Source organism: Corvus kubaryi, unplaced genomic scaffold (assembly GCF_017639235.1).
Source record: "Corvus kubaryi isolate FWS band 111438036 unplaced genomic scaffold, C.kubaryi_AGA036_p1.0 37385, whole genome shotgun sequence".
Lineage (NCBI taxonomy): Eukaryota > Metazoa > Chordata > Aves > Passeriformes > Corvidae > Corvus > Corvus kubaryi.
In genome coordinates, this window is record NW_024581127.1 from 25,482,449 (window position 1) to 25,507,783 (window position 25,335).

Consider the following 25,335-nt stretch of genomic DNA (forward strand, 5'->3'; position numbering starts at 1 on the left):
TCATCATGTCCTGGCTTCTGCTGTTTTATGTAGGAATTTGCTAAATCAGGCCAGGCTTCAGATCTGCCCTGTATGGAATGAGAATGTCATAAATACACAGTTAAAAATTAGGAAGGTGTTGGGAAGTGAAGCCAATGAGCTTTGTCACAGAAGGTGCACCAAGTAGGCAGCAAAGCCTGGAGCACAACAAGAGGCAGAGATGGTCACGCCTCAGAGCTCTGTGGAGACTGCTCTCCTCCCACCCAGCTGGGACAGGGCAGTCATGTACACCCAAATATGCTCCTGAACATGGGGCAGGTTCATGTGTAATCACACACGAGGAACAAAAGTGCTGCCTGCCACAAGATTTAAGTAGCTGCACAGAGAAGACTCAGCCCTAATGCTGGAGAGGTGGTTTGCAAGGTCTCAAATGACAAGAGCATGCAATAATGCAGGAACATTATTCCATAGCAGCTGGAGAATATTATGTCTCTCCAGCAAATGTGTGGTTTTGCTGATGTGTGCTGTCTGTTCACCAGCTCTTTTTAACTAGAATCAGATCTAGAATCTTCCTGTGGAAGTCTTCTAAGCAGTTTTGCTTAGGTTTTTTAAAATAGAATTACCACGCTTCAGTACAGGCATGTCTTTAGGCCAAATTATGTCCTACTAGGACAAAGGAGCCCTTTTTTCAGAAAGGCACATAAACCCAATCTATTGGATACTCTTTCTGCTGTGTGTTTTAGCATCACTTCATGAGAGAGAGCATTTTGAGTCACATTCCTTTCACAGCACAGCTGTTCTGCTCTGCAACTTGTCTTATAAAACTGGTTCAGTTGGAGTGTTCTATGTGCCATTATCAACAGATACATCTGATACTGGTTTTATTCTTCCAAAAACCAGCCTGAGTTACATTTCCTTCATTTTTCAGATTCCTGAGTCAGATCCAGACAGACTTCCTCCACTGGATCCACCAGATACTGGCCAGATTTACTCAGTCCCAGCTAACATACGGCCTGTTTTAAGCAAATACAGAGTGGAGGTGAGATACTTGGTATATTTCCTTTTCCTGATCTCATCTCCTTTTATTCTCTTATTGAACTGTAACAGTAACTGATGATTTTACAATCTTGATCAATAGGATTCACATGAAAATAGCATATAAATCCCAAAATGGACGTGGTAAGTTCAGACCAAATTGTTTCTCTGAGGCTGAGCATGCCAGGCTGTGCTTCCACTGAGGGAACAGTGGGGCTGTGTCTCAATCCTGACCTGCTGGGAAGGGACTTCTCTCGTGGCAGAGCATGGCTGGTGGACCCACATTCTGTGCAGCCCAAGGAAGTGTCCACAGGAGATGGAGAGCTTCCCCTTGCAAATGACATCACTGGAGCTGAAGTTTGGTATCAGCTATCTCACAGGCTTTTTCTGGGTCCCAGACTTCAGCCAAACAATGCCTTCTGCCTGTGTCTACAAATGTCTACACCTCCCCTGCCCTTCTCTCCTGTACGATTTGTGTCCAAAGTAGCCTTATATTAGAAAGCTGGGAAAAGTGGCAGCTTTTCCTATCACTGTGATGCCTGATGCTGCCCAGCCTCACCGTTCACTGCCACTCATTCTGCAGCCTTCACACCACCTGCTTATTAGCCCATTTCCCCATGCCAAGTCAGGGTTTCTGCAAGCTAACAGTGTTTCTCTCTGCACACCACAGGTCCTGTTCTGGGGTGTTCGAGAGCTGAAGAAAGTCCAGCTCCTCTCAGTAGATCGCCCCCAGGTTCTCATCGAGTGTGCAGGCAAAGGAGTTAAATCCTCTGTCATACAGAGCTACAAGAAAAATCCCAATTTCACTGGCCTTGCAGACTGGTTTGAAGTGGTACGTATAGCATGCTGCCCCTTGCCTGTCTGTTCTCTGGTTAGGCAAGGTGTTAATTACCATTATTCTTCCTTTCTTGTCAAATAATTTCCTCTGTGTCTTGATTTGTTCAATTTGCTCTTGTTGCTACGATCAAGAGGGAATTTTATTTATAAGAGAAAAATATATCAAAACAATAAACTGGATAAGGAAGTACAGTTTCTACAGTATTTTTAGCTTTTATGGTGTATGTCCTAAGAGCTGTTTTCCTCTTGATAGTTCATCCCATAAGGCATGTAACCACCCATGGTCCACATCTTGTTGTTGGGCAAACTGAGGCAGATAGGGTTAATAGCCTTCAACACAGCAGCAGTGGCATTAAGACTCACAACTTCCCACACTGCATTCTATCCTTCTGAACACTCCTGATTCTCCCTGTTTATTCTAACAAGAGATACTTGAATATGACAGCATGGGATTCTACTCAGCAGCGCAGCCTGTACAGTCCACTCTGCATTCTTAAGAACAAGGCTTTCTCCAGATTTTGCAGGAAACAAAAATCATATTGCCTATGCTGAATGCATTTTCCATTATGATTATGTTAATAGCTGAGAAGGAGAAGGGAGGGAGGGAGGGAAGAGTACAAGCCTTATTGCTATGCATGAGAAATACTCTACACATGTTCTATATTCTCCAGCAATTCTCTCATTCTGCTGTCTGTCCTCTGCACTAGGAGCTGCCTGAAAATGAACTTTTGCATCCACCACTAAGCATCTGTGTGGTCGACTGGAGAGCATTTGGGAGGAGTACTCTTGTTGGAACACATACCATCAATTGCCTTAAGCAATTCCTATGTAAAACCCCATTGGGTCCTCAAGCTGCAGCTAACAGAGTAGACATTGCAGAAATTGAGAAAGGTAAGTGTTCAATTCTGACTTCAAATAAAAAGACAAAGGATCTGCTTAGAGGCTTACACTTAGAAGTGTGCTTTATTGTGTTGAGCATAGGGGTCAAACCCTTAATCACATGATTATGTGATGATCATCAAATGCTATGGCAGTATTTCTGGCAAAATCTTACCTAACTTGCAAAGTTTCAGTCTCAGCTTCACCTGAGTCATCCCAGCCTGCTGAGCTATCCCAAGAAGAACCAGTTTTAGCCGATCACATCTACGCTGAGGTGAAGCAGGGTAAATGGACAGTGACAGAGCCAGACTCGTCCCTCACAGCACTTCCTGCCGCTGAACCGGAGCACTCCGCCTCTGAGCCAGGGCAAGAGAGGAAACAGAAGGTGGGTACAGCTGAAGCTACCAGCTAACTTCCTCCTGCAGTCGTGCAGACTTTAGCCCTTCCTTATAAAGTGGTAATCTGCTGACCCCAGGTTTAGATATTTTAGGTATTAATGTTGACACCCACACTATCTTGCTCGCCCTCAAGAGAACTAATTAACAATGCGGCTTTGACCACACCGAATTTTATTACTTACACTAATAGATTCTTAAAATACTTGCAGACTCAAGTGGGAGAAGCCAATTTGTATCTGAACGTTTGCATCCCTTAAAACATCATTATTTATTATCTGTGTAGATTTGCCTGTTGTATGGGGTGCTCCTGTGGCAGTGTCTCCAATATTAAAATCTTGGCGTAGTCAGCAGGAAATACAGAGATAGCTTTAATAATGTGATGATCACGATGAAGTATCTTGGAATAAAAGACAGAGACAGAAATTCATATTGCATTTTATTTAACTCTTGGAGGCTGAAATTTTCTGTGTATACATCTGTTCATGCTTAATGTCATGAGTCAGGTGATTAGTTTTAATCAGTTCTAGTACTTTTGCCATCATTTGGTAGGATAGGAAAAAATCCATCCGACGGTCAACAAAGAGAAGAAAAAGAACAATTGCAGATGAATCAGCTGAAAATGTTATTGACTGGTGGTCAAAATACTATGCTTCTGTGTTCAAAATGCAAAAGGTGAGTCACCCAGCATTTTCAAAACTCTTATGAATGAGCAATGTTGTAAAAGTAGATTTACTGCTGAATGATTCCTTTTTGGTATTACACTCATAATGAGGAGCTTGTCCATCGTGTTTTTCTTTTGAAAGGCAAAAGGAATTTTTTCCAGTGAAGAAAAACCTGAAGACAGTAAGTAAATTATTTGCATTTTTTCTATTATTTTGCACTACTAATACTTTCTCTAGTATCACTTCTCTACTATTTTACTGGCAACAATTAATGTTTGGTACCAGAGTACTGTTGGTGTACTGGGCTCTTTCCTCTACAGCTGATCAGACGATGGGTAGGTTAAAACTTCAGAGCCAGTGTTGAGTTAACATGAATTTCCCGTCACTCAAATATTGTGCACAAAGATTAGCAAAGTTAAAGTCCTAAAGGATACAAGATGGAGATTATCCTGATCTTAGGCTGCATTTGTAGCAGGTTCAGAAAAAGAAGCTCCTCTCAATTTTTAATCCAGTTCAGGATCAGTGATGCAGGAACAGCTTCTGCTAGGAGACTTGTAGTCACGTGTGTTATTTCCATAGCTGGAAAGCTTTATCTAGCTCAGGTCCGATGAAAATTTTTTTTTCACAAGAACCTAAAAAAATTGGCCAGAAATAGGCTCTGTGTGCATATATATATATGTCTCCATACATACATATTCCGTGGCTCAACAGGTCCTCCCACAATAAAACTGAACTCTAGAAAATTTTATTTTTGGACAAATATGACTGCTTGAGAAGGCTGGGAAAGTAAACAAATATTTGATGTTTACACAGAGCTGCTATTCAGAATGAAATTAATCACCTTTTAATGCCAGAGCTGACCGCACTCCACCAGTGACTGAGGTGATTTAAAGGTTTAAAGGGGGTGTTGAGATTGCTCTGAATGGAAGACATGACCTAAATATCACATGATATCATTCTGGAAATAGCAGATAATGGTACTTCAGTGATCATCAGGGCTGCTGAGAGATGAGGAGGAGATCAGTTTCTGAGTGAAGCTCCTTTGTCCAAATAGAGGTAATATTTACACAGAAAATGTTCTACAAGGATATGATGTTCATTTACAGTTGTGACCTCCACCCACAGACTATTCAGGCAGTTGTGGTGTATTGTTTCTGACTGATTACTTCAGACCTTTTAAATTCTCTCCTGATCATTTTTGTTACAAATTTTCACCTGTGATGATAAGCATTATACATACAGGACATCTCTGACATGAAATATGTATCTCTAAATATTTATTGCTGTCAAACACACATGATCTACTCAAAAAATGAAAGTAAAGTGAACTTAAAATCCAGATTTCAGCTGAAGAACTGAACCATCTCAGTGTAACTTTTGATGGCTCACCCTCTTTTTGTTGGGAAATCCCCTCTCAGTGTTTGGAATCTGACTTTAGTCTGATCTACCTCCTCCCATTTCTCACACTTCTAGGCTTTGACCAGGTGAGATACACCCTATTTTGTGATACCTTTAAGCAGAGAAGAACATGGGTCACCCTGAAATCTAAATAACAGCTAAATATCTGACAGCCTAAGTAACAGCTTTCAGTTTTAAATAAACCTTAAATTTTATGTGAAAGCTGTTAAGATCTGTTTATTTGCATTGGGGAGGAGTCAGAGAAGGAGGAAAAGGGTGGTCTGGGAGGTGGCATCAGGAGGGAGTCATACAGGACACCATCACTCTTGGTCAAACAAGCTCATTATGAAGACTGGTAGCCACAGAGAGCATAAATTGCCACCTCTCTTCCTGAGAGGACCAGTGGTAATAGAGAAGATTCCTGTGTCTGGCAGTAGAGGAATAAATAGAGAAAAGAGCAAGGAGACTCTTCAAAAATGTATATTTGCATCCTTCTCTGAAGCATTTTATACGCTTTGCTTACTAAAACGTACATGATGTCATTAAATTTCTGCAGATAAGCAGACATCTGACCACATAGCGTTGATCATAGAGGATGAGCCAGACAGGAAGAAGAAGGATAAGACATTGAAAAGGATACAGAAAGAAACTCCAAACCTAGCAACACTGCAGGTAAGAGAAAAACAAGGCTGAGGTAAGGCTGTTGTTATTCACTGTCTCTCCAAAGTTTGACATCAGCAGCTAAGTTTGACAAACCCTCCTTACATATATTTCAGACACCTTAAAATGAATAAAACACACTAAATTATAGTCATAATGCCCTCCAGCACAAGGGACACAGAGGAAAACAGGGTCTCATAGGGTGCATGAGGCAAACTTGGTCTTAGACATAGAATTCATTGGTGTAGACAAACTCAGAGAGACTTCTGTGAAATCCAGTTTTGTTGTTTGCATGTAAAACACTGTAGTTAGAAATCCAAAATTTCATGTTAGAAATATTTGGGCCTATTAAGAATGTCTTAAAAAAAGAGATGGAAAGCATTGCTGTGATGGCTAGTGCATCCTCCCTGATGGGAAGTAATATTCGGCTCACATTAGATTTGGTTGGGTAATGATAGAAGGAATTCAAAGAAAACTATATGGGTTGTGCAAACTGTCTGGAGAGATGAGAGGTTTGAAAAGATTAGGACTGTTTGGATTAGATTGTAGCTGAGTAAATGGGAATTTGAAACTGCTGTTTCCATTTTTTTAGAGATGGCAGTTATATAGGCCCTTCTGTTTCACACTGAATAACACTTGAAAAATTACTGGGAGAGAGTATTGAAAAAACATGTTCTTTGAAAAGTGGTTTGGTCTTTTGAGCTATCCTAAAGCTCTGTCCCCACAGCACTTTATTATTGTCTGCTTTGCTCTCAAGTTCTGACACATTAACGTAGCAGAATGGGTCAATGCAACAAAGGCACGATGCAGCAAGGAAACAGAAGCAAAGAGCAACACATCTGCACTTTTTCACTCACACCAGTGCTTACAAATGTTCATTTTGGCCCCTCCAGAGTTGGTTCCACCTGTTGCATTAATGTGCTATTTCAATAGTTGGGAAAGACTTTGGTTGAGGACAAAACTAGTCCTGTTTTAAATAGGGAATTAACTCTTTTCCTCAAGGACTTTTGCAAAACCTTGGTTTTTATTAAAGTCTGCATTTTGGGTCAAAATGAATTTCTATTCACTCTCTAATAAAAAAGTTGCTATAAATGTATTCACTGCACCACAAAATATAAGCCTTCTTTTGTTTTCAAAGATTTATGAAGGAGACTTGGAGAGTGAATTTAATAACTTTGAAGACTGGGTGAAAACTTTCCAGCTCTTAAGAGGAAAATCTAATGATGAAGTTCATGCTGACACTGAAGACAGAATAATAGGAAAATTTAAGGTAAGCTTTTGTCGCGGGTTGGGTTTGTAACCCGGGCGGAAACACCAATTTAGTTGATGTTGATTAAATGGGTAATAATTTAGAGACTTCAGATATTTCAGGTATGCCAGGGATGAAAGAAATAGACATTGATAGTCTGTTGTAAATAGAATTAGTTTTATTTTGTTTAGTGTTAATTTTTTTTCCTTTCCCATTACCTGATAGAAAAAAACAGCATCCAGCACCAGGTGTTCACTTCTGTTTTGAAATAAGGAATTACAAGGAGTTTGAAATTACAGAAGAGGAAGAAGAGATATATTATGTAGTCCAGATTTCACTAATGCAACTTTGTTTCTACAGTATCAGTTACAGAACCTTGTACGTAATTTTGTGTAATTTAAGTGTAGGGCCTCACAGCTACAGCCTGATCCAGGGCTCCATCAGGCAATCTGAAAAGTTCAAAGCCTGAGTAATGCTATCAGGATTTCAAGCACTTTGTAGTTTAGAGGAACTGATTAAACTCATTGATATCTCAATTAGTTTGCAATGCAAATTTCTGCTTAAATGAGTTGTTAGTTGCTTTCAGGCAGTATGAGCTACTCAGCAACATGAGTCAATATTGATTTATACGAGTTGTATGGTGGCTGCAAAAATACAGCTGGATTCCTGTCACACTGTTATGAAACTTACCCAATGGAATTATTAATTTGCCAATATACAGTTAAGGTCAATATATTATTTTAAAAATATGAATTATATGAAAACTGGATTTAGAACACCTACAGGTATTAGTTAAAAATAGTCAATAGGCAGGTAGTTCTTGTAAACCTCTAGATGTGATAGTACCATGTCGTAAAGATGTTTTAAAAGCTGATGTTTAGTGCACTGCAGGTTGGGTTCCCTGTGAGGGTTACCACAAAATCAGTTGCATGAATGATGATTTTTTCATTCAAAGGATTGTTTTTGTATTTTGTATTGCACTTGATCTGTTTTCAAGGGAGATAAAAGTCAATGCATTTCCAGGGCTCCTTCTGCATATACCCAAGTCCTGAGGATGGCAGCTTGCTGGATGGAGGGCAGCCCCGCATCCTGCAAGGGATACCCCCAAACCACTCTGTCAAAGTGCTCATCAGGGTTTATATTGTGGCAGTAAGTAGACAGATGGTCTTTTAACCTTGAAATAACTTGGGTGTTTCTTTTCAACTCTGTTTGCGTCTATTGTCTTCGCAGTGAAGCTTCTGAAAAGCCTCATCCATGAGGTTTGGTTTTTTTCTGGTCATATTTCAGCCAATGTTTCATACTGTAGAAATGGGTGTTCAGAGTAGAAAATGTTATATATATTCCTCACAAGAACTCTGGAGATTTCTGCAAGACTGGAGAATCCCTTTACTTGTTCAAACTAAAACAGCTGGATAAATAACTAACATAGTATAGACAACCTTTTCCAGCCACAATATGCAAATGCAGCCAGTTTTAATCAGTAGAGTTGTTTCAAAATAACACACATTTAAACAAAACCTCAGTAAGGAGGAAATGATAGCATATTTTTGGGGGGCTATGAATAGCATACTATCAAAGTTCTACATGTTGTGAATAAATTTTGGGGTCAATAAAGGTAGAAATACAGAGGACAAGATGAGAGAGAATGGTGTGAGAGGTAAAATGGGTAGAATGAACTGGTATTTCAGAGAAACAAGAGAGTTGCAGGTAATCTAAGACAGAAAGATGGCATGCAGAGAGGCTGTGGCAACAAAATATGAAGAGATTGGTTTACTTCCTGAACAAATATAAAGACTTAGAGGTCTTTTCAGACTTTAACAATTCTGAGATTCTATAAAGAATTGGTTTGCACTGTTCAAGGATCTGGAACAATATTTGTAGGTAATTCTTTCCTGAATCCTACCTGCACTTGTGCACCAGCTTCTTCCTCAGTATTGCCTCTCCCGCTCAGCTTTTTCTATCTTAGTGATGGGACAGCACTTCCAGCTTTGCAAACTCTCTTCTCCTCCAGATCATCTTTTCCTAGAAGCCTACAAAACTTTTTTTGTAGGCCAAATTTTACATTACATGAGGCAAGCAAAGCCCGTGGACTTCCAGATCACCCGTGACTGGGCAGGAAAACCATAGTCCTGTGCAGGGACCATGCTGTATTTACGCAAACTTCTTGAGGACACAATTTTTCTTCTTAACAGGCATTTAACCTCAGCCCAGCTGATCCAGATGGCAAGTCAGATCCCTACATTGTGCTGAGGCTGGGCAACACAGAAATTAAAGACAGGGAAAACTACATCCCCAAGCAGCTAAACCCTATATTTGGAAGGTCAGTGATGGCTTATTTCTGTATTCAGTGTAATTTGTGCTTTATCACTTGCTACCACAGTTGCTGTTACTGTTACGAAGTGTTTGCTATATGCTGATTTCTGCCAGTTTGGATGTTCTGTAATTCTGATGCTTAAAATGTTGGTAATTGGTGTCACACTGTTTGATGATAAAATATTTCATTTTCATACCCGTCAAAACATACCAAGTAATGCAATCTGAGAGATGTTTTGCAAATTTATGTGTAAGAGGAAATGAGGCAACAAATGATAATTGTCTGTGAAAATTAATACAATCATTAAGTTTAAAGCAAAATAAATATCAGAACAGTAAAGTGTGATTTCACAATCTTTGCTGCTGTTTCAGGTTAAATAGAGTGCTAAATAAATCTCGTAATTCTAGGACATGTGAGTTTTTTGAACTCATATAGCCTTCTTAATGGAGGAGCCAGGGGCAAGCTGTCGGTAAATAGCCAGTTTGTATTATCAATGCTTTATACTTATTTATATTTTTAATGCTAATGGCTGTGATTTTTTTTTTTTCAGAAGATTTCCCTGTTTTAAAAAGGTTGAAAATACTTTGAATTGGGTGGAAGAACATTAAGACAGAGACACTATACTACTTTGGACTGAAAGACCCCTAGAACAGGGGGGGGAAAGTACAAAACTCATCCTTCAGGAGACAAAGCTCAGTTTTGTCTGTGCTTTGGAGAAATCTAGAGCCAGTGTTGTGGTGATCAGGGTGTCCTGTCTTTCACTAGTTTGTCAAATCCCTTTTACAATCAGTTTTATATTTTCAACAATAATGATTCCTGAAAAATGCACCCAGTGAAAAGGGAGTTCTTATCTTTGCTTTTTTGAGATTTGTTTAAACCTTTTGCCTGATCATTTTGTTTGGTGCCCCCAGATTCCTATATTCAATATTTAACCTGCAGCTTTTGCAAGAAACCAGAAAAGACTTGTATGTCCCTTTTGGGGGTTCTGAAAAATGTGTGAGAACTCTTACATACAGCTGTACTAGCCTTCATGGAGTCAGGATTGTAGGAACAATCTTAGGACTCTACGCAGGGTGCTAGGGAAGCAGGAGAAAGAATATACTTTTGCACTGTGTGTTTCCAGCATGTTCAAATATTTAATTGAAGCAAAAAGCACTACCGGAAAAGCTACTGCTTATTAGAAGAGACACCACTCACACACTGTTTGCATGGCATGAATTAGCCTAGTCTTCTCGGCTTCAAAATTGATCTGACTTCATGTAGGTTTAAATTTTTCCTGTAGATCATTTGAAATCCAAGCTACATTCCCCAAGGATTCGTTGCTCACAGTCTTGATCTATGACCATGACTTCATTGGGACAGATGATCTTATTGGAGAGACTAAAATTGATTTGGAAAATCGTTTCTACAGCAGACATCGAGCTACCTGTGGGTTACAGAGTCAATATGAAATGTAAGTACTTCTTCAGGCAGCAACAGAGCTCACAGTGAGTGACTTGACTTGAAGGAGAAATTACAAATGTGTTCCAGATATTATGCTTTCTTCAGCACAAAAGTGTCACAGGGGTATTTTAATTAAAATTCACCAAAGAGCTTAGTGGTGGCTTTGGGTAACTGCCAGCCTCAGTGGGAAGTGGATATTTTTAAATTAACAGCACTGTTTGTTCAAGAAGTATTTTAGATAGTAAACAGCTGATGTTTACTACATACCTGCTTGATAAACTGCCTTTGGACAGGCATAAAGGGCTAATGGGGAAAATCTCTCATAGAAATTATGCCAGGGCTCTACTTCGCTCTCTCTTGTTCAGCTGCAGCTGGAGTGGTTGCAGCAAGGCTGGTGGGACTGGTGTGGCACTGGGGGGGAGCAGGACAGAGGCTGCTGACATGACCTCTGTAACAGGGTGAGTCATGGGGCAGTGAGACTGAGCTCCTGGTCCGGGCCAGACAGCTGCACTCTCAAGGACATTGTGCATAAAAATTAATTAATGCAGAGAAAGTCAATCTAAAATAACTCTGCTGCCCTGGGGTGGGGCGCTAACCTGGGAGATGTGTGTTTGGGGTTCATCTATGATTGTTTCTCATTTTATCTACAAACCAAGGGTGGACAATGTCAAAAAGTAATCCAGGAACACAGAACAAGCCCCAAAGCTTCCCTTGCCAGCTCAGTCTCCAGTGTGAGATATTTCTTTACGCGCTTATTCCAGGTCCGAGATAACCTGAGCTCATCCTTTGCATCTGAAAGCTGCAGAATAATTCTCCTTGAATGGAGGCAGCACATGTAAACTCGAATCTTTTAGGTACAACAGGGAACAAGCTCTGATCCTTTTCCTCATGGGAAGCATGCCCATGCTATTATTTTATCTAAGCTGTGGACAAGGCTGCCTCAGCTTCTCCTGTGTTTTAAGAGAAACGAGTGGTTGATCTCCAGGACCTGAGCAGACAGAGGCAGTGTCTCAAGTAAGAAGCAGTGCTGGACAAAGGAAAATTTTACTGAGCAGATATCAGGGCCACTGACCATAAAGCGAATCTCTGCATAGAAATTCCTGATCTGTCAGTGCACTCTTCAGAAGGAAAACCTCACCCATTTTGCTTCACTCTGTTCTCTCCTTGCAGAGAAGGGTACAATGCATGGCGAGATGCAACCAAGCCAAGTGAGATCCTCACTAAGCTGTGTAAGGACTACAGAATAAGTGGACCCTTCATGCGGCCAGGGGAGATACAAGTAGGAACAAAAATCTTCAAGGGACAGACAGTCTTCACAGAAGATGAGAACGGTAACAAAGTAGTTCAGCATCCTTCCTTTGCATTGTAGCAGTACCAGGAGCCTGCCCAGCTGTAGCTGGAGCCCTGTTGTGCTGTGAACTCTGAAATCAGGTTACTGGAGCCTGTCTCTGCTCTTAAACACTCATATAAATCTGGCAATGAAGGCTGTGTCTGTATTAGCTTTTGCTGTCGCTTAATTGCAAAGAATCTGTCGAATGAAACAGTTTGTTGCTGATGACTTGACATCCCCATGGTGGCTGTTGGGGAATACCTTGGACTAGCTGCTACCTGATCCCAAGGATGGGATGTCCAGGATTGGCTGGAGTGTGGGGGACCCTCTTGGATCGTGTCTTTGGGCTTACTGTTGGTCTGAAAGGAGTCCAGCTTGCATGCTCTGAAATCCTTCCCCACAGCATATCAAAGCATGGAAAGTCAGGGAGAGTCTTTCAAAAAATGTATTCTCTGTCTAAATTAAAACACTAGAATAGACAGACCAAGAAGTGAGAAAAAGAGGGAAGGGAAATACTATTTTGAAGGGAGTTACTCAAGGTCAGACAAATCTGACCATAGTTAGATTCCAGGCCACTTACCTGTCAGTCCCACCTTAACTACTTGTCTTTCCTCTCTGTTGGCTTTTTCCTCCTCCTGGTTACTGCCACACTGACTGCTCTTCTGAAGCACTGACATAGCATTTTGTAAATCCAGGTATCTGTGGGGTCCATGAATCCAGATGGCAGCACAGAACTTAATGTTGGAACTCCCAGGTTAAAAAGAGGTCAATCGGGACCTTGAGTGTCCATATCACGTTGGGGTGGAGTGGGACAGAGTAATCAATGAAAGGTGCCCCTGCCCATGGCAGAGGGGATGGACAAGATTGTCTTTGAACATTCCTTCCAACTCAAACCATTCTATGACTCAGTTTTATGCTTAGAATAAGGAAAAGAGATGTGAGGATGGAGCCTTTCAAGGAGAATGAAAGGAGCTGATCTTGGAGACAGTAGTAGACACTGTGGCAGTGTAAGAAAACCTCCACTCCCTTATCTGTGTTGATTTGTCTTTGACCACATTCTTCTTGGCAATTACAAAATACAGGTAACACCTTGAGTGGAAGGCTGCCAAGGAAGCACTGTTGAAGGGAGAAGAGTTGATCTATTTTGGTTTTCTTGGCCTGAAAGAGATTTTTTACTCCAGTATTGCTGTTTGTTTTCCTCACTATCAGATGACTGAGTGTGACTACCAGCAATAGGATGTCTAAATCAAAATTTTGGTTCACTAAAATGAGCTTCAGACAAACCAATGTCAAATAAGATGATGGAAATCAGAAGCAAGGAAATATAGAACCAGATGGCAAAGACCAAAGTATTTATGTACACAAGTTTTTCAGTATTGTACAGAAATAGTTTATTGCATACAGTCTTTACATAATTTCTATCCAGATTGCTGTTCTGACAAGTACATCTGGGTCCTCATTTCCTGATGGATTTCCGTGGTGGGTCTCATTTGGATCTGTAAAACTAACAAAGACCCCAGATTTGAGCTCTAGAGGCGTACTGAAAAGGGAAAGCAGTACCATTTCCACTGTATGGGTGGAGAAAATTGCACTTATCCACCCAGCTTTAACTTGCAAGGGAAGGAATAATTTAACTTTGCTCTAGGAACAAAGAAATTAGGACAGGACAGAAGAGAGGGGAGGGAGGTGAGGGGGGAGGGGAGAGGAGAGGATAGTCCAGTTGGAACAGACCTACAACAATCATCTAGTCCAACTGCCTGTCCACTACTCCCAGGTAGTCTAGGACTACCTGTAGCCAATGGGAAGAAATATGCATCTTCAGAGGTAAAAAAAAATCTTTATAAAGGTGTCTTTGAGAGGATATAGGATATTGTAGGATAACCTGTGTCATTGTTACTGAGGCTGCCTGACTGAATAGCAGCTAGAGACCTTGTTTTTTGTTGGCTAAAATAAGATGTTGGTGCACAAGAGGGAACCAAGATTCATAACCACAGGATCATCCTTCCTCAATTCCTGAGCCATTAGGGAGGTTTTAACACCTACTGTTTAAATTCCAAGCGAGTCTTTTGCCAGCTATTAGTAATTCCGACATAGCAACATGCGTAGGAAAAGTGATAACAATTTGTTGACACAAATAAATCTTAACCTTCTTCTCACTTAGGGACTTTTAATCTAGAACATATCACTTGTCAAAATTTTGGACTCCTTTTGTGTGGAGCCAAGAGTTCAAAGAGCTTTCTCTGCTTTCTAACATCCACCCTACTTTCAATAATAGCACTGGTCCTTCCTTGAGGTGCCATTCTCTGGGGTTCTCTGGGTCTCCCTTCCAGTGGCCAAGGTGAGATGGTCAGGAGGTGAAATGTTCCTGCCCATGGACTTCAACTCTCTTCCTCTGAGGTGTGATTAAATTCTCCAAGGCAGTCTTTGCTGTTGCTATCACAAAGAAAAGAGAAGCGTAGTTAACTCCTAGGGCCTATTTACTGTTGGCTTTGTCAAATCCAAGTCTCCTTGTTTTTCACAAGCTTTAAAAATTTGCAATTTTCTGTCAAAAGAATAGTTGGCATTTTTCTTCCATCTTCCTGTTAAAAACTGCTGCTGTAGTAGTGGAATGATTTGCTGTGTTTTACAGGACTGCTGCCTGAGTGCTAATCTTCTAGTTAATCCCATGGGTCCCCTTATTTATGTGAATTAGAAGCATTTCAAAGCCCTTCTTTATTTAGCTGGAATACATAAAGCCTTCCTCTTAACTCAAGCAAATTTTTAATGAGTACTTGTAATAACTAATGAAACATACTACCAAGGGTTTCAATATTACTGATAATATTAAAATTCAGCTCTCATTGTTCTTTTTGTTTTACTCTTTCCTATAGAGAAGCCAGTCGAATCATATGAACATCTCTCCTTAAAGGTTTTACATGCTTGGGAAGAAATCCCTGGAGCTGGCTACAAACTGGTCCCAGAGCACATTGAGACTCGGCCTCTCTATCATAAGGATAAGCCAGGAATGGAACAGGTAGAGCAGCTCAGAGGTGGTGGTGGTGGTAGACCCAGGAGCAGTTTTCATTTCCTCCAGTTATTGTGGTTTCTATTTGTAACTGCAAACTTAGAGTCAGCACCCCAGCGTTGCACCAAACACGACACTTTGTACAGTATCAACCTGGAAATTGTTACCCATGTGTGTATACAGCCAATTACCCAAATACACAGTAATCATACAAGGTGTAACTGCAAATTTTCATTCTTTTAAATGCTTTATTAAGTTAACAAAACCTCTGCTTGTATCTAGACCTTGGTTCTCTTTTTTTCTGTTCCTCACATAATATTTTTGCATGGATTTTACCTTGAAGCTGACAATGTTTGAGCTCTATTTCAACTTCAACAAATACCTGAAAGATTGAAAGAATATGTGCATGAAAAAGATATTGTATAGAAAGTTCCTAGATTAAATCATAGTTACAGGATATTGAGCTGGTTGGTGGTTGTAGAGGAAGTGGTGATTTTGGCTGTCAGAACTACATTTAGGCCTTTTACAGCCTCTGTAAAATAATTGTTACAGGGATGTTTATCTCTTTGTTTTCAAGGGTCGTGTACAGATGTGGGTTGACATGTTTCCTAATGATATGCCTCTGCCAGGACCCCCTGTGGACATTTCACCAAGAAAACCCAAAGGGTAATACTCTGTGCTTTCCTCCTACCACTGTTGCAATAACTCTTCAAAGATCAAGTCTTTCTTAAGTGTCTGGAAATAAAAAGAAAACAAACTACTAAAACAAACCTCTTCAGTCCTGAGGAAAGTTTTCTTAGGTTCATATGGCTTCAAGTCAAACAGGAGCATCTAATTTGGTTTCCTCCATTGAACAACTCAAAAAACTGTTGGTGATTTTTTCAGCAAGAGCTATCACACACCTCTTACCAAGATATCCTTTTTTATCCTTTATCCCAGTAAATAGATTGCAGGTGGCTAGAGGCAAATAATTCTGACGTTATCATCTACTTTTTGAGCTGCAAGAAGTAATTCTAGCATCACTACCTCTTTCATTGAGATAACTTACTTGACCCTAGTTGAGCTCTTTCATCTGCTGCAATAGCATTATGCATATTGGATTTCCAGAAATTTGTTCAAGGATAAGATCAAGAAACACATAAAGCAGCAACAGATAGAAAATCTCTGTTGGGAATAGCCTTCTCTCATTTACTTATACTGCTTTACATGCAATACTGCACATAGTTCTTCAAGCTAATTGAATATTGTAAAGAAAACACAAAAATGAGAAACAGAGTTCTCAGCCCATCCTGTATTTTAGCAAGACCTTTCCTGAGAATTTAACTTCTGAAACATCATCAGGTACTATTCCTACATTATTTTATTTGACAAACAAACAAGAATCCATGTAGCAATTACTTCCTTCAGACCAGAACTTTCTATAAAACTACTTAACAACAAGCATTTTACAATCCAAAAATATTTAAAATTAATCATGCCCATAAAAAAAAATTGTTGCTGCCATTTTTATAGTCTACTACAGCAGGGGAAAATAGTGTCAAACATTAATTATGAGAAAAAACCCAGTACATGTAGACACAAGTTACACATCTTGCTGACAAATGCATATCTTCTGCAGCAAAACAGGCTCCAGCGTCTATAAAACTTCAAGCATTTTCGTGAAAATATTTCTTATTGATGATCTTTGATTGAACAAGGCTAAGGGGAAGCATTGCAGATTCAAGTTTCTTTGGCAATTGCAAAGGCTTGGTTTTCATGGAGCTCCCTAAGAGCTCTGTGACGTAGAGTATCTGGTAAGTTCTGAAGCAAATTGTTCCACACCCTGAGATTGAGGCTATTTCCAAGACAAAATATGTCATATCAGGGAAATCATATGTTGGCGTTATCAAACATAGTTTGTTTGTCTTTTTAATGTATTTTGCAGTTCATACAATGACTCAAGGAATACCTAAATCTTTCAGCATTAATTTTTTATGTCACCCGCAATATCTGTATTTCACATCAAGTTTTGAGAGCTTTGGATGGCCACCATAAATGTCTGCATATAGGGAGTGGAAAGGATGGAGAAACTTTAATTCCTTTTACTGTTGTTTCTAAAGATGATTGTACCTGCTTAAATGCAAATATCTCCAAGCAGTCCTTCTCTTCCCTTTTAATGCACTAGATTGCACAAAATGCAATGTTTTTGGGCATTTCTTCTAAAAAGCACTTCTCAGGCAGCTCTGTTCTTTATTAGCAAGCTGATCACTGTTTTGGAGACTGCTCTGACAAAGTTTTTCAGATCAACTTTGTCTTGTTCCACTGCACTATTTTTGTGAAAAGAGTTGAAAATGAACAGGCATATAAAAAGAAAGGAATTTTCCATCCCTCCAAAGCTGGCAGTGACCCTGTTGTTGTCAATCATATTCCATAAGCTGAGAGGAACCAACATCCCCACTCTATCACTAGACTCTTGTAAACAGAAGAGGCCTGAGTCTGATGCACAAATACAGTATTTCTCACTTTATAAAAGCGTGATTTGATAGAGGTTTGCATTAGTGCCTGACCAGAGCTTTACACACAGGCCTACTTTCTTTTTCAGGTATGAACTGAGGGTAATAATCTGGAATACAGAGGATGTAATTCTAGAAGACGAAAATATCTTTACAGGGCAAAAATCAAGTGATATCTATGTAAAAGGGTAAGTTCTTCAGCACTCATCATCAAAATAACATGGAATATTTCATTCAAAAATCAGAGAGAAAAAAAAAAAGGGTTGTGAGAATATTTGATAAACTATTCAGTGACCTTGGCACTTTGCTCTGAATGCCTGCCCAAATTACTCACCCATATTGGATACTGCTCCCTTTTTTCCTGTTTTATTTCCTCTGAAAATCGAGTAACTGTAAAATGACACTAGTTGTTAGTTCCTTCTCAGGCAGAGATGGCACAAAACAAGCACCAAGCTCACGGTTTAGCACAGAGAGATCAAACACGTACAGGACTTGAACTGTAAGAGCTTACACAGATGCAGAGAGTTTTGACATAATCAGAGAAAGGAGCATCATAACCTCATTAGAAATAAGAAAGCAGGTGTTTGCCAAGCTTTTTCTGTTAGAAATATTTTCTAACCTCATGTGGGGAGTGTGTGTGGGTGAATGACCATGGTCTTGCTGAGGAGAACATCACATGGGCACTTTTTGCTCTCCATCTCCTTCCTTTCCTGAGATTGTAGCCAGTTATTTCTTAATTCCTTGCCTGTTTTAGAACACCGCTTTGCAGTTTCTGCTTCTGAGCAGGATTTGAATGCAGGTACTAGGGAAGGCTGGGAGGAAATTACGGTATAAGTGGTAGTACAAAGTACTGAAAATCTAAGGTGCCAGACTGGTCTTAGATTTCTTGCCATTTTTCCACTACTAGAGAGTAAGTTTAATATGCCAATATGAATTGTGTGTTCAGAGCAGTAGCAGAGTAGCTTTGAGAACACGAATTCGAGAAATTAAATAGGGAGCCAGTCTTTGTGCTGAGCTGTGTGATGAGAACATCACCATCAGTGCCAGAGCAGTCTGACAGAGAAGCCAGGAGTGGGAAACTTTTTGCTTTTGTGCCTTAATGATAAAGACACAAATCTCATTATGTTCAAACAGTGCATGTGGCACTGTATCTGTCAGCAGCCATGGATTTGCACTTGGGGCAGTGCCATGTTTCAGATTGTTACCATTTTTCACAATTCCTTTTTGAAACACTGGGCTTGCAGGGGAAAAGCTCTCTTTGGATACAGCTCAAAAATGCTAATCTTTACTCAAGCTGTGATAAATCATCTACAGAACTAAAACATACCTAGCTGGATCATTACCTCAGTGGAGCTCTTCAGATGAGAAAATTATGTTTAAGAAAGCATTGTCCTTTGTACCACTGCACATCTGATATTGTGCATACTGTAGCAGAAACCAAGAGGAAATCACAAAAAACCCCGAGAGACTCCTCCAGCCATACTAACGCTATGTTTATACCTGCAAACAGCAACTAAAAAAAAAATTAGCCTCTAATACTGAGCACTGATAACAGTCTTGAGACACCTACACAGAATTTGTTAGTGTGGCAAAACATCAATACAGGATATTTAGTGCTGGATAAATGACTGATGCTGTCACCACTGCCTGTCCCAAAGAAGAGAGGTGTCCTGGCCAATAGCAAAGGGCCACCTGGTACTTTGGGGTCTGACTGAAATAAAAACCATGTCCTCACTCTCAGCTTTTGATCACCACTGATCATTACAGCAGCCTGTGTCCCAAGATGCCTGACCCAGGGCTGTTGCTGCCTGTCACAGTCCTGAACAGTGTGTTGCCTTTACTGGTTAGGGAGGAATTAGTAAATGGTCAGGCCTGTAACCAAATAACAACGATTACAATTCAAGATCCCCTGGTGACACCGATGCTTTCCACTGTGTGCCTGCTGTAGGTGGATAAAGGGCCTGGAAGAGGACAAACAGGAGACAGATGTACATTACAATTCCTTGACAGGAGAGGGCAACTTCAACTGGCGCTTTGTGTTCCCGTTCCACTATCTCCCAGCAGAGAAACAAATGGTGGTTACTAAAAGAGAAAACATATTTTCCTTAGAAAAGACAGAACGCAAAATACCTGCTGAGCTGGTGCTTCAGGTGTGGGATTTCGAAAGACTCTCTTCAGATGATTTCTTGGGTAAGTATGCAATGGATCTGCCTGAACTTCGTCTCACCAGTGCTTTGCAGAGGTATGCAAAAAGTGCTGTCTGAGCCCCAGCTTTTGCTTTTCTCTTTCTGAAGCACCACAGTGCTAACTTACACATTTCTTGTCAATTCAATAATTAGGAATCAGATGAGAATGCCAGGGCAATACAAATGAATGACCGACAGTACAGAGAAATGCCCGGCTGCTGCATTCCTCCGTGTATCTCATCTGGAAGCTGCTACTTGAATGTTTTTATGTCTCTCTGGTCCCTGAGTGTTGTCACATTACTTCTTTCTCCAGGCACTCTTGAATTGGACCTGAATGGGTTCCCTCGAGCAGCAAAGACAGCCAAGAGCTGTGACCTAGGCACAGTTGTGGCAGCAAGTGAAGAAAACAAGATCTCCATATTTCAGCAGAAGCGCATCAAAGGCTGGTGGCCTTTCATCAAGGCTGGGGAGCTCACAGTAAGCACCTCACTACAGATTAACAGGTTTTCTCTGGGACCGATATGCTAATTTTGGATTTTGAACAACCACCACTGGCAATCCATAGGACTCCTCCAAATGTTAGTAGTTCTCCATGTATTTGGTTCAGAAAAACCCAGGCAACTGAGCACTAAAGAGTCTTTTTAGGTGCATTCAGTTCCATGGGGGGACACAAACCAAGAGCTACAAACTCATTTCCAGTAGTATAGCCCTCTAGAAATTCACCTGCTTTGGTCCTTTTTCAGGGGTTTCTCCCTCTGTCTCTAGATATTTATTGATTCTCCAAGGGTTTCCCTAAACCTCACAATTCTTTCACTTTTGTGTCTATTCCAGCAAAAAGAATGTTTTAATAAAAAGTTCCATCTTCAAGTTCATTGCCTTCTTCAGCTTGAAGCTGACTGTGTACTTTCCATGGATTTAGTGAATGAACTCCACTTCTAAATGCTGGATTTACTTATATTCTCAGCTCCAGTACAATTGATTCCCTTTCTCTCGGTCCACTCTCTTCCCTGCTTCCACCTTTACTCCTTTTATTGGCAACCTTCTTTCATCCCTGTTCCTGCTGAATCCCACCTAGTGGCCATAGATCAACACTTTAGATTAATACCGTCCACAAAGGTATAGGGTAGGAAAATCACAAATATATGTAAAGCCATTTGTCTGTTTTTTATCCATCACAGATTCTATAAAGCTGATTTGATTCATCTGCTCTTAATTGTTACTGGAATCCCATGTTTCTTTTGTGAGCTGAGACCCACAGCTCAATGGCCCCAGCACTTGTGACTGGCTGAATTTCCCCCTGCAGATGGATTACATCTGGTCCACGTCAGCAACACAGTTTCTACCTCAGACATTCAGCTCTGCCAGAATGTGTGATAGGTAGAAGACATCTTCTCAGATTAATTATGTTATAATTTAGGAAGGAGAAAATATATTAATGGAAGAAAATATCTTACCTCTCTTTCCTCATGGTCCTTGAGCATAAGTCAGGAATTTGTGCATAGGTTTTCCTTTGTTCTTTCTCTTCAACAGCAAAGACTATCTTATTTTCCTTACTCAATTTCCTTTGCCCTGAATTGGTTCCATCATTTCTCAACAAGAGGAATTTGCTGTGAATTAGTGATGATAATAACCCAGGATTGGATGCTTACTATTCTCTCTCTGATCCAGGGCAAGGTAGAAGCTGAGTTTCACTTGGTCACAGCAGAAGAAGCCGAGAAGAATCCAGTAGGCAAAGCTCGAAAGGAGCCCGAGCCCTTGGAAAAACCCAAGTGAGTAGAAGCATACTCATTAAAGATGCCAGGGCAGGGGCATTCAGCAGGAGATGGGGAAGGGCAGGTGTCCTCTCTGGTCTCCTGGATATTCTTCTCTTTCATGCTGCAACCTTCAGCAAGTAATTTGTCCAGCTTGTGCATGGCCTGGTGGCTGGCACTCCTGCTGGCAGCACCTTCCAGGTTTGCTTAAATGTCTTCCTCTGGAAGCCCAAATAAATTGCATAGCTGCACATTTGTCCTCAGCTAGAATTCACACATGACCTCATTCCATAGCTGATGTGGCATGTGATAATATCTTAAATCATCACAGTTTACACATACAGCTAACATCTCAGTTTGGTCACCTATAAAGATCAGATGGATTATATTTATTATATTAATAATACAATAATTTAGGTTGGAAATTATCTTTAAGATCATTGAGTCCAACCATTAATCCAGCACTTCCAAGTCCATCACTGACTCATGTTTCCAAGCATGACATCTACACGTCTTTTAAATACCTCCAGGAATGGTGACTCCACCACTTGCCTGGGAAGCCTGTTTCAATGTCCTTTTGGTCAGTAAATTTTTCCCAATATCCAGTCTAAACCCTCCTTGGAACAACTCAAGGTCATTTCCTCTCATCCTGTCATTTGTACTTGGGAGAAGAGACCAATTCCCACCTGGCTATAGCCTCCTTTCAGGTGGTTGTAAAGAGCAATAAGCCTTTGTTTCTCCAGGATAAACAACTCCAGTTCCCTCAGCTGCTTCTCCCAAGACTCGTGCTCCAGAGCTTTCACCGGCATCATTGCCCTTCTTTAGACACACAAAGGCTATGACTTCAAAATTCTGTCTCTAATTTTATTTTTCTTCATACTTAAAGAATGAAGACACTTATTTTTCATCATAAGACTTTTTAATGAGGACATTTTAAGTGTTTTAACTAAGGCAAATGATCTAGAAACAGCAGTTTATCTTTCAGTATTTGTCACATTAAAAAAATATCAGCTGAGTTTTTTGCATTCAGAAAAAAAGTACTTTTAATCTGTTTTGGCTCAAATGCTTTGTTCTACTAAAACATTTGAGGACTTTTTTAATGAGCTAGATAAAAAAATTGAGAGGAATTGATGCTATATTTCCTGCTACCAAAATTTCTAAAATTCAATTGCTAGTCATAATGGTAATTCTGTTTAATTTTGTTGGTCTGAGATATATCTCAGGATAAATATGAGAAAAGAGGAAGCAGCATAAAGGAATTGTCAGGTCAGAGGTATCAGAGCATTTTTTAAAACAAGCCTTGGAAAGACTTTAGTCAATCACTTCACTCAACACCTTTACCCAAAGGCAGGATAAGCTTTGCCTGACAGGTGTCTGCCTGAAAGACACCCAGTAATGGAAACTAAAGCACTTTTTTCAGAGGAGAGAGGAGTGGGGATAGCTCTGAAATACATGTAGTGGAAAGCAATCAGCCTAGGGAGTTTTAAGAGGGAGTGTCAAGTGTAGTAGAAAGACTACATGTCCAGAAGATTGTTGACAGGATGCACAAGGCACTGTCTCATTTTATTCTCATTTTTTGAGACCCAGCCCATGCACCCATGGCTGACTAGGGCTCCCAGTGTTTTCAGCTCAGGGGCATTTTATCTGCAAATGTGCTGCTGGGCCAAAAGGTTGTCACCAGCCTGGTGGCCCCTTCTCTGCTGCACAGCCTGGAGGTGCTTTGACCCAGAAGCCACAAAACCAGAGTCTTCCTCCAAATCTTGCACTGAGTAATCAGTGGTTTTTGTGGTGTGAATACACAGCCAACACATGGCTCTAGTTCTACTCTATTCTTAATTGAGATGTATGCCTCAATTAAAGCAAAAGTAGGGTGGGGCTAGTGTCATTTGACACTACCCATCTCAGAAGCAAAATATTCAGGCTCCTTTTGCAGCTGCTCGTGGTACAGGTGGGGGAGTCATCCCATCTACCTACCACACATATCTTAAGATGTGAGATGGGGAAAGAGATGACTTGGCCTCCAGAAGGTCCTTCCTCTCCCCATGCAGACAGCCCATGAATGACCAGACTGAGCACCTAGGTTTTAAAGTTAGACAAAATAAATCCTAAGGTTACTAAAGCAATATAGCATGTGAATAGTAAAAAATATTTTAGCTAGACACTCACTCACTGGAAGGAAAATAAATAGTTGAAGACATTGCAAGCCCCAGTTTCATTTAAGTTTAAAGGTATTAAAGTTTACCAGCTTGATGCCTCGGAGCATCAAGCTCAGTACCCCCAAGTGATGCAATATGTGGTTCATACATGCAGAGTAGTCACAATCAGCTGGGAGATAAAAGGTAATTGATTCTACCCTTCAAATGAGTCCTCTTCAGGAAGGCGTGGATCTCAAGGATCTTTTTGTCAAGACTTCCACGTCTCTATGCCACTACTGCAGGTTCACTCTGGTTTTTTCCTCATCACATAGGAACACCCAGAGAAGCAGACAAATTTTCTGATTGTTTTGCAAAATTCTTCTTTCTAATTAAGAAAAAAAATAATTTCAAAACAAAAATTATTTTCTAGGAGCTATAGACAGTAGCAGACTCTAATGTACCAAAGCAAAGGTGGACAAAGATTAAATGTCTGTGAACTAGAGAGAGAAACATGTAAACGAAGAATAAGGTTCAATGAGTGTAATTTCCTCCTGGCCAGAGCACTGTGAGGTTATTCATCTCTTCATTTCTGCTGATCAAGACAGGATGCCTTTCCGGATGCAGTCTATTACAATAAATGCACTACTATAACTGATAATGAATTCTATTGCCTACATTGCAAAGGAAACAAATTAAATAAGCAACAGTCTGGGGTTTTTTTTTTCCCCAGCCTTTAAGGGTTATGAAAAGTCCTCAAGCAGTTGGTACATGCAGATTAAGGGTCTTGTTACTCAAGTAGTTTTATTCTTCAGAGTGTCCAGTTTTTTAATAATTCCTTTTAACCTGGAGGGCTAATCTGATGATTTATTTCTCAGTCATTTCTACCTCAGTATGAAGCTCAATCTTTCATTAAAAGATTTTCAGTTGGCCTTTTGGATTTACAGACTTTCTGTCACATTGGCATTCACTCCCACTGCCTGAATGCTGAGTTCATCAGATAACTAAGATTGCTTAAATTCCTGAAACACCGTTCCGGAGTGAGACACGGCCACAGCTTTTTGTGACCCTCAGTTAATTTCATTTTCCTTATTGCTGCACTATCTGCACAACTATGGTGACATTGGATAAGAAAGACAACCTGCCCCAGTTTTTCAGGTGTTAATGTTGCCCCACACCACTGCGTTCGTTGGGTCATCCCATCGAAAAAGCTGACAGATGCTGCCTTGGGTAGAGCTGTTGGAGTGAGAGGCACAGTGCCCACCCAATCAGAGGAGAGACCAGGCCAACATTTTTCCTAAGTAGAACATTGTTTTCCTCTCTGTATGCAGTCAGCTTTGTTGTACAGTGTGAAAAAACTTCTGGGTGTGGAGGAGAACACATGGGGCAACATTTGGAAAAACTTGGATTGTGGGATACAGATATTCTCCACCGGCAGAAGGAGGCTCTTTTTTATGTACACAAGCAAACCATCTGGGTTTCATTTCATCATTTCCTGTTTTCAGGAGGCCTGTTTTAAATTTCCTTCTAAAACTACACCATTTTGGGCCACATGCCAGATCTGAGCTGGCTCTGATTATTCTGGA

At 40.4% G+C, this 25,335-nt stretch overlaps 1 protein-coding gene across 1 annotated transcript in view; it reads left to right on the plus strand.

Moving 5' to 3' along the window:
- The window catches only part of FER1L6 (fer-1 like family member 6), a 59,021-nt gene that overhangs the window by 32,604 nt on the left and 1,082 nt on the right, over positions 1-25,335 (plus strand). The window contains exons 22-39 of the mRNA XM_042036405.1: positions 908-1,018; positions 1,685-1,846; positions 2,559-2,742; positions 2,919-3,115; positions 3,678-3,800; positions 3,932-3,971; positions 5,745-5,860; positions 6,987-7,118; positions 8,121-8,246; positions 9,290-9,417; positions 10,694-10,864; positions 12,025-12,185; positions 15,055-15,197; positions 15,766-15,854; positions 17,770-17,868; positions 19,629-19,870; positions 20,180-20,343; positions 21,535-21,635. Of these exons, the coding sequence (XP_041892339.1) occupies positions 908-1,018; positions 1,685-1,846; positions 2,559-2,742; positions 2,919-3,115; positions 3,678-3,800; positions 3,932-3,971; positions 5,745-5,860; positions 6,987-7,118; positions 8,121-8,246; positions 9,290-9,417; positions 10,694-10,864; positions 12,025-12,185; positions 15,055-15,197; positions 15,766-15,854; positions 17,770-17,868; positions 19,629-19,870; positions 20,180-20,343; positions 21,535-21,635 (2,489 nt within the window). The remainder of the gene's footprint in view (positions 1-907; positions 1,019-1,684; positions 1,847-2,558; positions 2,743-2,918; positions 3,116-3,677; positions 3,801-3,931; positions 3,972-5,744; positions 5,861-6,986; positions 7,119-8,120; positions 8,247-9,289; positions 9,418-10,693; positions 10,865-12,024; positions 12,186-15,054; positions 15,198-15,765; positions 15,855-17,769; positions 17,869-19,628; positions 19,871-20,179; positions 20,344-21,534; positions 21,636-25,335) is intronic.